Here is a 12,074-nt window from a genome sequence, read left to right on the forward strand (position 1 = left end):
TTAAAAAAGGACAACATGGCTTTATAAAATAAAGTCAAAGTATTAGACCTTTACCAATGCAAAAGGTGAAGATAACCCAAAATTAGATGTCATGAACCCCTATCCTAATCTCCAGCCATTCTAACCTGTATTCTAAACAAAGTATGACCCTATGATCATAGTATTATACTAAATCCAACATTCCTAGCTTAGAATCTCCTAATTGCATCAAGGGTTCAAATACAGATGCTTTACATGTAGACTAGAAATAAATTTCATTGCATCCTTTGCTTGGCATCATGGATTTGAAACATAAGCTGCATGTAAAAGGTTTTAGGTAAAAATTAGTCCTTGCCAGGCCATAAGACGTTAAAAACTCACGAGGATGCTTGGCATCTAGAAAATAATCAATGCTTTATTTGGTAGGAATGATCGAAAAAGGGTAAGGACGGTAAATTCTTTAATCTAATAGTTGAGATTCATTGTAGCTCAACCTTTCGATTAAAATTTTTTCCTTCCATTCTCTTTTCCATCCTTCCTGCTAATCAGAGTGTAGGGTGCCTCATGCCATTTACCTTAGTTCCCACATAAAATGACGTAAGCATAAAACCCAAGACATGCAGTCCTGAAAAAAAATATTGCATCAATTGCAGCTACAAGGAAGAAAGAGATTTATGACGGTAAAAGGACTATCATACTCCCATACCTTCTTTGCTGAGGAATCGAGAAATCAACCAATTAATGCCTGACGGGCCAATAACATAGCCAACAAGGTTAGCAACCTGCATAGAGAAGAGCTTGATAAATAGAGTATGCAAAGTCCATTTCTCGTGGAAAGCATCTACTTTTGTCACAAACTGCAGTTGGAAAAAAAAAAAAAAAATCTATTTCATCATAATTTTTGCTTACTTCCATGCAACAAGGTTCCGTTTGATTGATGCTTTTGTTATTTACTTTTTCTTTTTGGAAGCAAATAAGAGGAAAGTGTGTCTGGATACAAAAACAAAATATTTAAAGGATCATGCATGAAACATGTTAACTCTTTTAGATGACAAAATGCATGATTCCACTTTATATAGACTAATTATGTTATAATTCATGTTACATTTTAATTATTTGTCCATTTCAAATCAATTATGATATTGTTTTTTATCTTTTGCTTCTGCTCTATACCAATTTTTCAAAATGCATAAAACAAAAGACAAATGTTATAAAGTAAGTGGCAAAAACATCAACCATAACAAACCTGAATAACAAGCATAAAAAACATTCAATACAACAACAATAACAACAACAAACTAAACCTTATATCCCATAATTCGGGAGTCAACTGTATAAAAAACACTTAATAATCCAACGAATTCATGATCATTAATTTGGCAAGTAAATTTTCAAAACAAACTTCTCTTTGCTAGTAAACATCACTTAATAGAACAAAGCTCCCATTAAAATTCATTGATTCAGCCATTCAGCAAAAGGTGCATCGCAAAGAAGGCTAGCAACTACAATAACAACTTTTAACTGAATTAAAAATGCTCTTGACATATCAAACAGTGGAAAACAACACACATATGAAATATCAGATGTAGATAAAACGCTTGCATGGAAGAATGTGGAGTAAATTAGAAGTTACAATATTAGATTTTCTATGCTCACACTAAAACTGACCATGAGACAAGTGATTGTGATAGCACCAGCAACTGCACTAAGTTCGCGAAAAACAAATCCTCCCAAAGCACCCTCAGCCTGAAAAAAATATATATTGGAACATTGAACTAAAAATCATGAAGCTTGTCAAAAAAGAATAAAATTTTTGTTGCCTTATTTTATAATAGCACTACTTAAGGATCAGGTGCCATCACAAAACCTTGGAAGATCTAAGCTGTAGACAAAGAACTTTAACTTATCTTAGACCATATGATGCTAGCAAAAAGGCAGGAAAAATTATTATATCATTAACCTTGTGTAACAAATTTACATATATCATTATGTGCATGCATTTGATGGGTGATAGAAGTTCATTAGTGCATTTTTCCACGCATTAATACTCATTTGAGAACAGTATTGCAGAGGTTTTTTCCTTTAGGCTGACCAGATTAAACAATATGCCAACCAAAATACAAGCAAAACTTACACAATCAAACAGTATATAGACTTGTTTCACATTTCCACTATTGAGCACTAAAAAGGAATTGGGAGGAAGTTATCTTCAGGTTGAACCATATTTCGAATACATGTTAAGTTCTGGATATATTGGCCACAATAGCCCAAACCACACAAGATTAAAGCCACTTATGCTTTTTACACAACCTCTTTTTCACTTGCATGCTCGATGAGAGGTAAACATTTCAGAGCAACAGATTACTTGCCAGACAATGATGCCAGTCAGATGCCTTAGGCTAGCTAACAAGGTTTAAAAAGTTACAAAATATGCCAAATTAATAACTGGTAGAAAACATAGACTTAACCTGGAATGCATTTGCTGCTGATTTCACCAACATTTCAGGAACAAAGAATAAACATGTTAGCCATGCCCATGAAAGAAGTTTCCTAATGACCAAAAGGCAATAAGCAGTTAGATTAGGAATAGGAACAGAACAAAGAAAAGAACAACCCAATAGCTCAAGATACCATTCTAAATCATGCCATACGGCAACAAATGTGAATATAACCCATATGTTGAGTAGCTTTCTCTGAGATCCACCAAGAGGAATATACATGTATCTAACAGTGAAATGATATTGTAAGTTGGCATGTAAGATATAAAATACAGAAAAGAGAACCATAGAGAAAGTATTGGCAAATAAAAACCTCACAATCCACTTGTTGAAGGACGCATGCCAACTTTTCCAAAAGCTTTCCAAATTGTGGCAATTATTGACACACTTTGGCATGTTTTCAGGGGCCTCAATGCCAGCTATCTACAATTACAAAAGTGTAAATAAATAAAAAGATAATGATGCTAAAATTTTTGGCACAATTTATAACTGAAGGGTGGACTGGTGTGATCCAAGGATTAAACCATCTAGGAAGAATCTTAACAAGACTGCATGTAAAATGTACTAAAGAAAACACCATCCATTATGTGAACATACCAGAGACCAAAACCGAAAATAGCGCCAGATAAGGAAAAACTTTAACCACATGAAGTTTACGACCTGTACCAGTATGAGGAATGGCATTAGACTTAACTTTAATGCATTTACACTTGGAAACTTGTGATCAACAAGATATATAGCAACTTACAACAATATGAACCCCAAGTTATTGTAGAGTTTATATCTTATTAAAACTAGTCGTTGAGGCTGCTTGTATTGCTCAACAATTGAAAAGGATTCATTAGGCGGATGGAAAATAAGTAGCTTATTTTCTCTTTATAGATGGTGCATAAGGCCCCAGTTCTCAACAACTTTTACGAATGGTGCTTGATAGCTTGAGTAATATCTTTTTTTCAACCATACGTCACCCTTCTCAATATTGATTTTGACAATGAAAATCTTTTCTTAAATGTTGGGTGCTTCAGGATCAATGGGTAGTCAAGATATTCTGGCCACCTTACATAAGCTATTTCTGTCTGGACTAGTCCAAATGATACCGATTATACAGACACAGAATAAAACGGCAATATTTTATAAAGGGTAATATTGATTCTTTTGATTTGCTTTCTTTGCAAAGCAAACAGATGTTCTGAATGGAACATAATTTCCAGATGAATTTCATTTTCCTTTCATAAATATAATAACATAGATACCATCCAATACTCTTAATGCAATTTTTAGGCATGCACTTCTTTCATGTGTTAGGGAAAGTGGGTAAGAGTAGTTCTATTCACATATTATAATAGACCTTAAGGCTCCATCATTGTCTTAACTCGTGAATATGTAAACTGCCATATTTTAAAGATTTCCAAACGAGATTTAGATAACCAGACTCTTAACTCCTTACCCCATATCCAATGATGAATATGTCCATAGGAGATAACTTTTTCCATGAACCACTGGTCATTGCAAAAAAAATTGTAGTTACCATACAGTAAGATGGGCTCTAAAAGATTTCCTAAATTAAAATGTAAACTTGAACCATGAGTTTCAAGAAACTCACCTGGCAGCAAAGGCATTGAAATAAAACAAATGAGTCATTAGTTCCATAAGAGACAAACTGAATACCCAACGTAGCCCATACCATGTCACCTCTATGATTGAGTAATGATTTTGCAGCACATCTAACTGCAAAAATTAGTAGCAAGGAAGCCAAATGAAATTACACCACTTATCACTGATGAGTAGATGTTTGACTGGAAATATATACTGTCTGAAATACAGAAATATGTAACCTAAATAGGGAAAATTTCTAACAAATACATGACCAGGGTACATACAATAAGAATGAAAGGTACCAATGTAATGTTTGGGAAAATAAATTTGAGAGAGTGAATTTGGATTCGGTTCATTATAAAGTTGTGAGAGTGAATAGAGAGCATTATGTAAAAACTGGTGAAGATTAAATAAACTCATGTATTTGAGATGGAATAAGAAGATCAATTTATAAATTTCCATTATTTAGTTTAGGCATTTCAATTCCATCCCTAGGTAGAGATCTAACAAATCCATGAATTTGAAAATAATCATGAAAGTAATGTTTTCATGAGTTGTATAACAAAATTTGTTTTATGTTTGAATCCAAATCCTCTCTTTCAAATTCAAGTTCCCAAGTGCAACCTAAGAGAATTTAGACAGTGTAGTTTAGTAGATTAGACAGATCAGGAAACATTTCATATGGAACTAAAATTTTAATTTTCTATTTCTTGCTATAAGAGGGATGAGTGTTAATTAGTTTAATTGCTTGGGCACACGCATGTGCACAAATAGCTAAATGATTTGTAGTTTCAAATGCAAGCTTCAAGAATGCATTCAATTACACCCACTGCCTTCAATGATTAGTAATAGCCAGGAAGATATAACTACTTTGTTTTTTTTTCAGTATGTGTAGTAACTAACTTTAAATCATATGCGATCATGATAAGGTAAAACAGCAGACTGTGATTCCACTTCAACCATAGGAGGTATCTAAAGTCTAAAGCTCTCATTAAATATGTGCACAGGTGATTCCGTGTACAAAGACACACACACACACACACACATATATATAGAGAGAGAGAGAGAAGAACAAGAAAGAGAAGCATAGTACCGATCATGAAATGACAAACCTGTGAGGCAAATGCATTAAAACTTATGATTGGCCCGGCAATGTAAAGAGGTGCATACACCAGATAACTAAGGTAAGTTGTAAAGGCAAAATTGTTGGTATGGACATTTCTCTCCTGCACAACACATGTATTACTTTCAGGCAATAGCAACAGGAAGTTGGACTCCCAATTAATTAGTAACTAACCTGTAGAATTTGGTAACAAACTTTTCCTGATTTACAGACATGGCATCTTCGGATATGTTTCTGCAATTACCGAAACATGAAATTATCTGAAAACTTGATTCTAGTTAGAAAGATATGCATATTTTGTCTATGTGTAAAGGTAAACTCTCAAATATACATGCCTAGAGATCAGAAATGTTTCAAAGAGAAATGGAAACATAAGAGTTCTTTTAATGGATAGATCCACAATGCAGGATGTTTTAAAATTCACAGAAAAGTTGTTCTTTGTGACAAGTATGTGAAGATTGGAAACACTGTTTATGCCGTTGAAACCAGAGTTTTGAAGATTAACTTAATTGCAAATGAAAAGACACAAGGATGGTGCTATACATAATCACAGCTGCACCTAGTTTAAAGGTTGCACCAGAAATGCAGAAAGGAAGCAAAGAATGACTAATGTCCTTGTACAAGACAGACAGTTTCTGAAATTGAATCTACAACTCCTAGACTACTTACAAAGTGATTGTCCACTGTTTAGTAACTTTCAATCCCATTTGCCTAACAGATAGGGTAATAGACCTCATAGTTGAATTGATATTAATTTGATAGAAAGCAAGGAATCATGCATGGTGCAGATACAAGAGAAAATTTCCAATGATAATATGAAGGAGACAAAAAGAAGTGGCAGCAGAGAGGCAGGAGAAGGTGAGGAAAAGGGAGACAAAGAGAGGAAACTACCTCTTGATCAAAATGAGAATCTCGATGAGCCCAATGGTAATCGTAGCCAAAGCTTATCATGCGCAAAATAACTTCCAAACAAAAAAATCAAAATAAATAGTTATAAAATGTATCACAAGATTTATTTAAACTGTTATATAACAGCTTAAGAGTTAGAAAGTTAGTTAATGAATGAATATCATTCTTTAATTGAGGAAGGAAGAACATTCTTCTTTGAGAACCCTAAAAAATTTTGTTATAAACAGTCATTTACTCAGAATTCTCATTACTGGAATCAGACAGACAGCTAATGTGTAAATTGCCTTTTCTATACATATGTATTGTCAAGTTGACCTTTGTTTCTAAAACCACAATCACCACTAATGAGATTCCTTTTAAGCACTTGTCCTTATGTAGTTTCAAATATCATAGCTATTTATTTATGAGGCCTTAATTTTTAGCCAATGCTTGACAGTACTGACCAGTAATTCATGATATTTTATAACCAAGTTATGAGTTAATATTGATCAACCACCCAAAGAACATGTTAAACACGAGCAATAGCAGCAAACCAGAGATGAACCATTCCAAGCACAATGGCTTACTAACTTCCTGTTTAATCTATACATAGTTCACTAAACTCATCAAAAGGAAAAGAAAGGGATTTGTGTTTAAGGAAAAAATGAAAAATAATACCATGCTTCTTCTGCTACTGGGTAACAATGTTGGTTTGTACAGGAATATTCTATCTTTTCTTTTGAACATTAAATAGAGAAGTCTTGCATCTGTTAAGTAAGCATTATATTCATTAAATTCTAATCTCACTAAATTGTAAATGCAAGAAAGTACCAAAGTTAAAGCAAATATGCCATCTAAATGTGCCTCGAAATTTGTCCAAATACGCCCAGTGTTGCCTGCTTGCAACAACAACAACAAAAAAAAAAAGACAATTATAATTAGCAAGATTAGCATACCATATGCACACACACACACACACACAGATATATATATATATATATATATATTTCCCAACAAAGTAAAAATCATGTAGCTTAGACCACTCACCCAAATTTGGAGAATGAATATCCTTGATAAACACGGTTGGCAAAAAGAAAAACTAGATTGAAAATCCAAAGTAGAAGTGGGAAGTACTTTGCATTTGCAAATATCTGCGGAAACAGAAATCTAGTAGTGGTATTAAATTAGATGTATTTGCAGGCAAAAATGATGATAAAAGAAGTAGAATTTAGACAAGAAAATTGATTAAAAATGAACCTTTACTAGAAGAAAGTTTGCTGAAGCAATTAAAAGGATAAAGATGATGCTGCCAAAACAATGGGGACAGACAGGGCTAACATTAAGACAGCAAAGCAAGAAAAGAAGAAGAAGACAAGTTTAGTGAAGGAGTAAAATGAAAGGAAAACTGACCAAGCTCCATGAAGATAAGACAGGTAAATGAGAGAAAGGAAAAGCCAAATAATGGACATCCCTTTGGCTCTGAAATGGAATGATTTCCCGGCGATATTAGCCAGCATTGTAAACACCCCAAAGACAAGGGTAAGAATGGGTAAGTTTGCTCTGAAATTTCTCCATTGGGCATCAGAGACATCCTACATACAACAGTAGAAATGCATCGTAATCACATTCAAACAATTATTAAAAAGGATTATTGAGAATGGCAGGGAAATCTTAAAACAAGATTACAAACATTAAGACGAGGAGGGAAAAGCCATCCGGCACGCAAGCCATGGAGTTTGGAGAAATGATCTGCTGCAAACAAAGGCGATTGAATTTACAGAATATAATAGTACAAGGGAAACCCAAAAAGAAAAAAAAATGAAAATCGAGAAAAAAAAAAAAAAGCAAGTACCGCGAGAGAGGTGAAGAGATCGACAGATGCAAAAGGCGTAGAAGCCAATTGCATAAAGAATTAGAAGGATCAGCTCCACTCTCTTCTTCTGATTCTGTTTCAATTTACTCTTACCCTTATTATTGTTATTATTCATATTCATATCCATATTCAACTAAAAAAATCCCCAAAAAATAAAAAAAATAAAAACTAAAAGTGGTATTTTCAATCTCCAAAAGTCCAAAAATCATTAACCATATTTAAACACAAGAAAATTAAAATTAAAATGATAGATTTAACTAAGTAATTGCCTATGGTTGAAATGATCCTTTGACGAATCTGAGAATTGCTGTTTTGAAAATGACCCACCGACAAAAAGACTTGTAAATTTATGCCAGACGCAAAAAAAATGAAGAGAAAGAAGGAGAGAATGTGAGAGAGTGAAGGGAACGAAAGGAAAACACAATAGCAGAAGCGCACGTCGCCGGCGACCGAGCGACTACCGGGAACAAGGAGGCAGAGAAAAGGGGCGGACTAACTGTAGTGAGAAAGAATATAGTTGACGTTTTATGTAAATAAGAGTTTGATATGTGAAGATTGCTTCAAAAATTATTTATCCATGATGATTAATCTTAGGTGCCCATGATCTTAAACTATTAATGGTGATCAAATCACTGTTTTTAAGATAATTTAATATTTATAAAATTTTTATTATTAAAGTAAAATGATTTATAAAATTAATAATTTTTAAAATTATCACTTAATATATGCATTAAAATTTTATTTTTTAAATTACAATTATTTTATATTATAAATTTTTTATATTTTAAAATTAATCTTATTATAATAAATTTAAAAATAATTTATATATTTTTTTAATATTTGATATATAATATAATCCTTTTGTTGTTATTTTATTATGGATTTAATATGTTGGTTTTATGTTTCCATCCAAGTATTTTTTACATTGTTTATATTATAAAAATTAGTTTATTTATCAATAAATACTTATTAATTTAATAATTTAATTATATTTTATTATAAAATAAATAAAATATTACTAATATTTAACAAATTATTATTTTAAATAACATTAAAATCATTAAATTGTATAACTACTCTAATATTTATAATTATTTTGGTATTATTAAATAAAATAATGTTTGATTTTTAATGATACCAAATATAATGATCTTTAATTATTAAGTATTAATAATTATTAATCAGATCAAATAATTATTTTAAATCACCAATGATAAGATCATTTTTTATAATAAAATCTCTTCGAAGGATTACATAACCACGATAATTTTATAAAAGATACTCAATGTTACTTAAATAAAAAATGAGTTATGATCACATTTAAAACTCCAAGCTTTATTGTCTTTGTTAATAATAATAACTTACAACATACTTGCGTTTTGTTGCAAATCTAAAATTTTTTTATTTATAATTAATAATATTGAATTTAATAAATTAATGAATATAATTTCATTCACAATTTTTGAATAAACATAATAATTAGTGAAAATATATTAACTAATTTGTGAATAGTATATGTGTTTTATTCTTATAACTTTATAACAAATTCAAATACAAATTCATTTTTTCAAATTTTATTTTTCTAAACATAGTTAAAAAATATTAAAATAGATAATTAAAAAAATAAAACTAAAAAGATAAAAAAAAAAAAAAAAACCAAACCAAAAAAAAATGAAAAAGAGTAATGAGGATATCACATGGACACGTCTACTTATGAATGCTAACAAATATGATAGGGGTAGATTTATGTTCATCAATTTTGATCTGGTATCAAATTATTATTTTTTATACCGACCCTTGCTCGACATAACTTGCATTCGACCTAACTTGACATAAAATTAATTTAATAATATAATATTTATATAAATTTTTAATATAAATTACATCTTAATTATATATAAATATAGTATTTGTTAAATAAATATATTAAATAATAACATTATTAATATAATATATATAAATCAAATTAAATAAAGGATAAATTACACGAATGATCACTTAACGATGGAGTTATTTTAAAATAATCAATAAAGTATTAAAATTTTCAATTTAATTACTAACATTTGACTTAGTGTTTTATTTTTTGGTTATTGTACCGTTAAACCATAATGTTTTATTTAATGTGGCTTGACTCATTAGAAATAGTCAATTCCACGTCATGCATTTTTTACATGTCACACAAAATTATAATATTTTTTTATTTCATTCCTCCATTGCCAATTCTTTCCTTATTCTTTTATGTTCATTCCCTCTTCTTTCATGTTCATTCCCTTTTTTGTTGACTTTTTCTTTGTTTATTTTTTTTCTGGTTTAGGATGGAAAACGTTAATATAATGATTTTTTTTTGTCATTGTGAGTTACCAGATGATTTGAGGACCTCCTAGTCAAATAAAAATCTTAGAAAAAGGTTTTTGGGCTACAAGAATTATATGTATTCATATGAATGTTGTTTCTTCAATTGGTATGATCCATTGGTTAGTGATTGTGCAAAAGTTGTACTTATTGAACTTTTCAGAAAAGTGAGAACCGTTAAGAGCCAACGAAGGAATGAGTAATATGAATTTTTTTGTTGGCCTCTTGTTTGATTTTCGCTTTCATTAAGATCTGATATAATGGTTTAGGGTTCTTTAGTGTTTAAGGTTATGTATTATGGGTTTAGGTAATGTTTTAGATACATTTGGGTTTAAAGCATCGAAGGATTATGAGTTTTTTGTGTACTTTGTATCAAATGTTAGTGAATGATAACAACCACTTGATGTGTTTTATATAGTGTTTTAGGTGCATTAGGCGCAATAAAAATAAAATATTATTAGTATTTTCTTGTATCAAGTGATAGAAAATGATAATAACCACTAGTAAGTCAATTTATTTTGTAATAAACTTTGCTTACAAAAAATCATTTTATAATGAACTTGGTACCAAAAAGGATTATTAGTATCAGAAGATCATTTTGTATTAAGTGTAGCTATACTATGTAATAATTTAGATTATGTAATGAACTTAGTACTTTATGTAGCTATTTTAGCAAGCTATTGTAGTAAATTTATTTGAGTTAGATAAGCTTTTATTTTGTAACATTGATGGATCCCTTTACAACAAGTTCAGCCATGTTTAACAAACCACATTCTATAATTAGTATAAACTTAACTTTAATGAACTTATAATTTCAACAAACATGTAACAACAGATAGAAATAGTTAACAGATCCTAAACTTAGTATGAAATCTAGTATTGATAATGATAAAGCATTTACATTAGTCATAGTAAGTATGTTGGACTTGAAACAAACTCTTAAATATCAATATTATAAACTCCTTATTAGAAAAAAGAAAAAAGAAACTCTTTATTAACAAAAAGAACATTTATATCTATACCTTATCAAAAAGAAACTTGTTATCAATCCAATTAAAATAACAAAAGACATTTTTGTTGTGTAAATGCCCTAAACTAGTAATATACACAAAATACCCTAAACCAATCATGTACACAAAAACAAACTCCATTGCAAGTTGTTGTTGGTTTTTTATTTCAAGGTAGTTAGCTTTACTAGTCCTTTAGTATTTTTGTTTTGTTGAACATTGGTTGCAGGTAGCTTTTTCTTGGTAAAATTATTAACCAAGTATCTTCACTGCACTTGCATTCTTTTTTGTCTAGCTTTAGTACTTGTTGGAGTTCCAATAGGTTCAAAAAGTCCACTTGATCCAGAGATAAAATTATGTTGTGATTGGAAAGTTTAACTAGAGCCCTTACACATCAATATAATAAATGATTCAATATTTATGATTTAGGATTTCTTTTTTTTTAGGTTGGGTTTATGGTAGATAAAAAAATTGCTTACATTAGACATGTATCTTACAATTGTTAGAGGTGGCTAAACTTGATTTCTAAATCTTTTGATTTTGGTTTGAACCTAAAAAATACATTAGAAGTATAAAGATTTAGATTAAATGATACCTTCTTAGTTGCAGAATCTATAGCCTTTTTATTAGTATTTCCAACAGCTCTCCTAACCTATAAAATCAAAATCACATTATAAGTTACTATATTTTGTCTATTATTATCATTAATGAATATAAATAAATGAACCAAAATACTGATAGGTAACTTTGAGAATTTC

General features: G+C 30.4%; 1 protein-coding gene across 4 annotated transcripts; it reads right to left on the reverse strand.

Moving 5' to 3' along the window:
- On the reverse strand, positions 1 to 8,543 carry LOC111310434 (MBOAT (membrane bound O-acyl transferase) family protein). 4 transcript variants are annotated; one of them, XR_016330407.1, is made up of 19 exons: positions 7,937 to 8,543; positions 7,775 to 7,833; positions 7,495 to 7,676; positions 7,342 to 7,390; positions 7,132 to 7,235; positions 6,916 to 6,980; positions 6,088 to 6,158; positions 5,371 to 5,430; positions 5,186 to 5,299; positions 4,081 to 4,205; positions 3,925 to 3,976; positions 3,075 to 3,137; positions 2,791 to 2,900; positions 2,611 to 2,703; positions 2,448 to 2,529; positions 1,648 to 1,725; positions 686 to 761; positions 474 to 604; positions 1 to 296 (listed from the first exon to the last, which is right to left on the reverse strand). XR_016330407.1 is itself a non-coding variant. In XM_022909896.2 (19 exons), the coding sequence occupies exons 1-19, from the start codon at positions 8,082 to 8,084 to the stop codon at positions 255 to 257; spliced, it is 1,623 nt and encodes a 540-aa protein (XP_022765631.2). In that variant the 5' UTR covers positions 8,085 to 8,543; the 3' UTR covers positions 1 to 254. The 4 variants fall into 4 exon arrangements, 3 of the variants coding, with proteins under 3 accessions (XP_022765631.2, XP_022765629.2, XP_089604727.1); XM_022909896.2 differs by having other exon boundaries at positions 555 to 604; XM_022909894.2 differs by having other exon boundaries at positions 555 to 604; positions 7,775 to 7,836; positions 7,937 to 8,536.
- Between the last annotated feature and the right edge of the window lie 3,531 nt (positions 8,544 to 12,074).

This window comes from Durio zibethinus, chromosome 19 (assembly GCF_047325235.1).
Source record: "Durio zibethinus cultivar Kanyao isolate XHJ-2024 chromosome 19, ASM4732523v1, whole genome shotgun sequence".
Taxonomy (NCBI): Eukaryota; Viridiplantae; Streptophyta; class Magnoliopsida; order Malvales; family Malvaceae; genus Durio; species Durio zibethinus.

Bases quoted from the DNA above. Each gene is read 5' to 3' on its own strand.
- LOC111310434 (XM_022909894.2), bottom strand. From the start codon at position 8,084: ATGGATATGAATATGAATAATAACAATAATAAGGGTAAGAGTAAATTG. The intron at 6,159-6,915 runs GTACTTTCTTGC...TTTGTTTGGAAG, and splicing joins GCATATTTGCTTTAACTTTG to TTATTTTGCGCATGATAAGC. The intron at 2,530-2,610 runs GTATCTTGAGCT...TTTGGTCATTAG, and splicing joins GTATGGCATGATTTAGAATG to GAAACTTCTTTCATGGGCAT.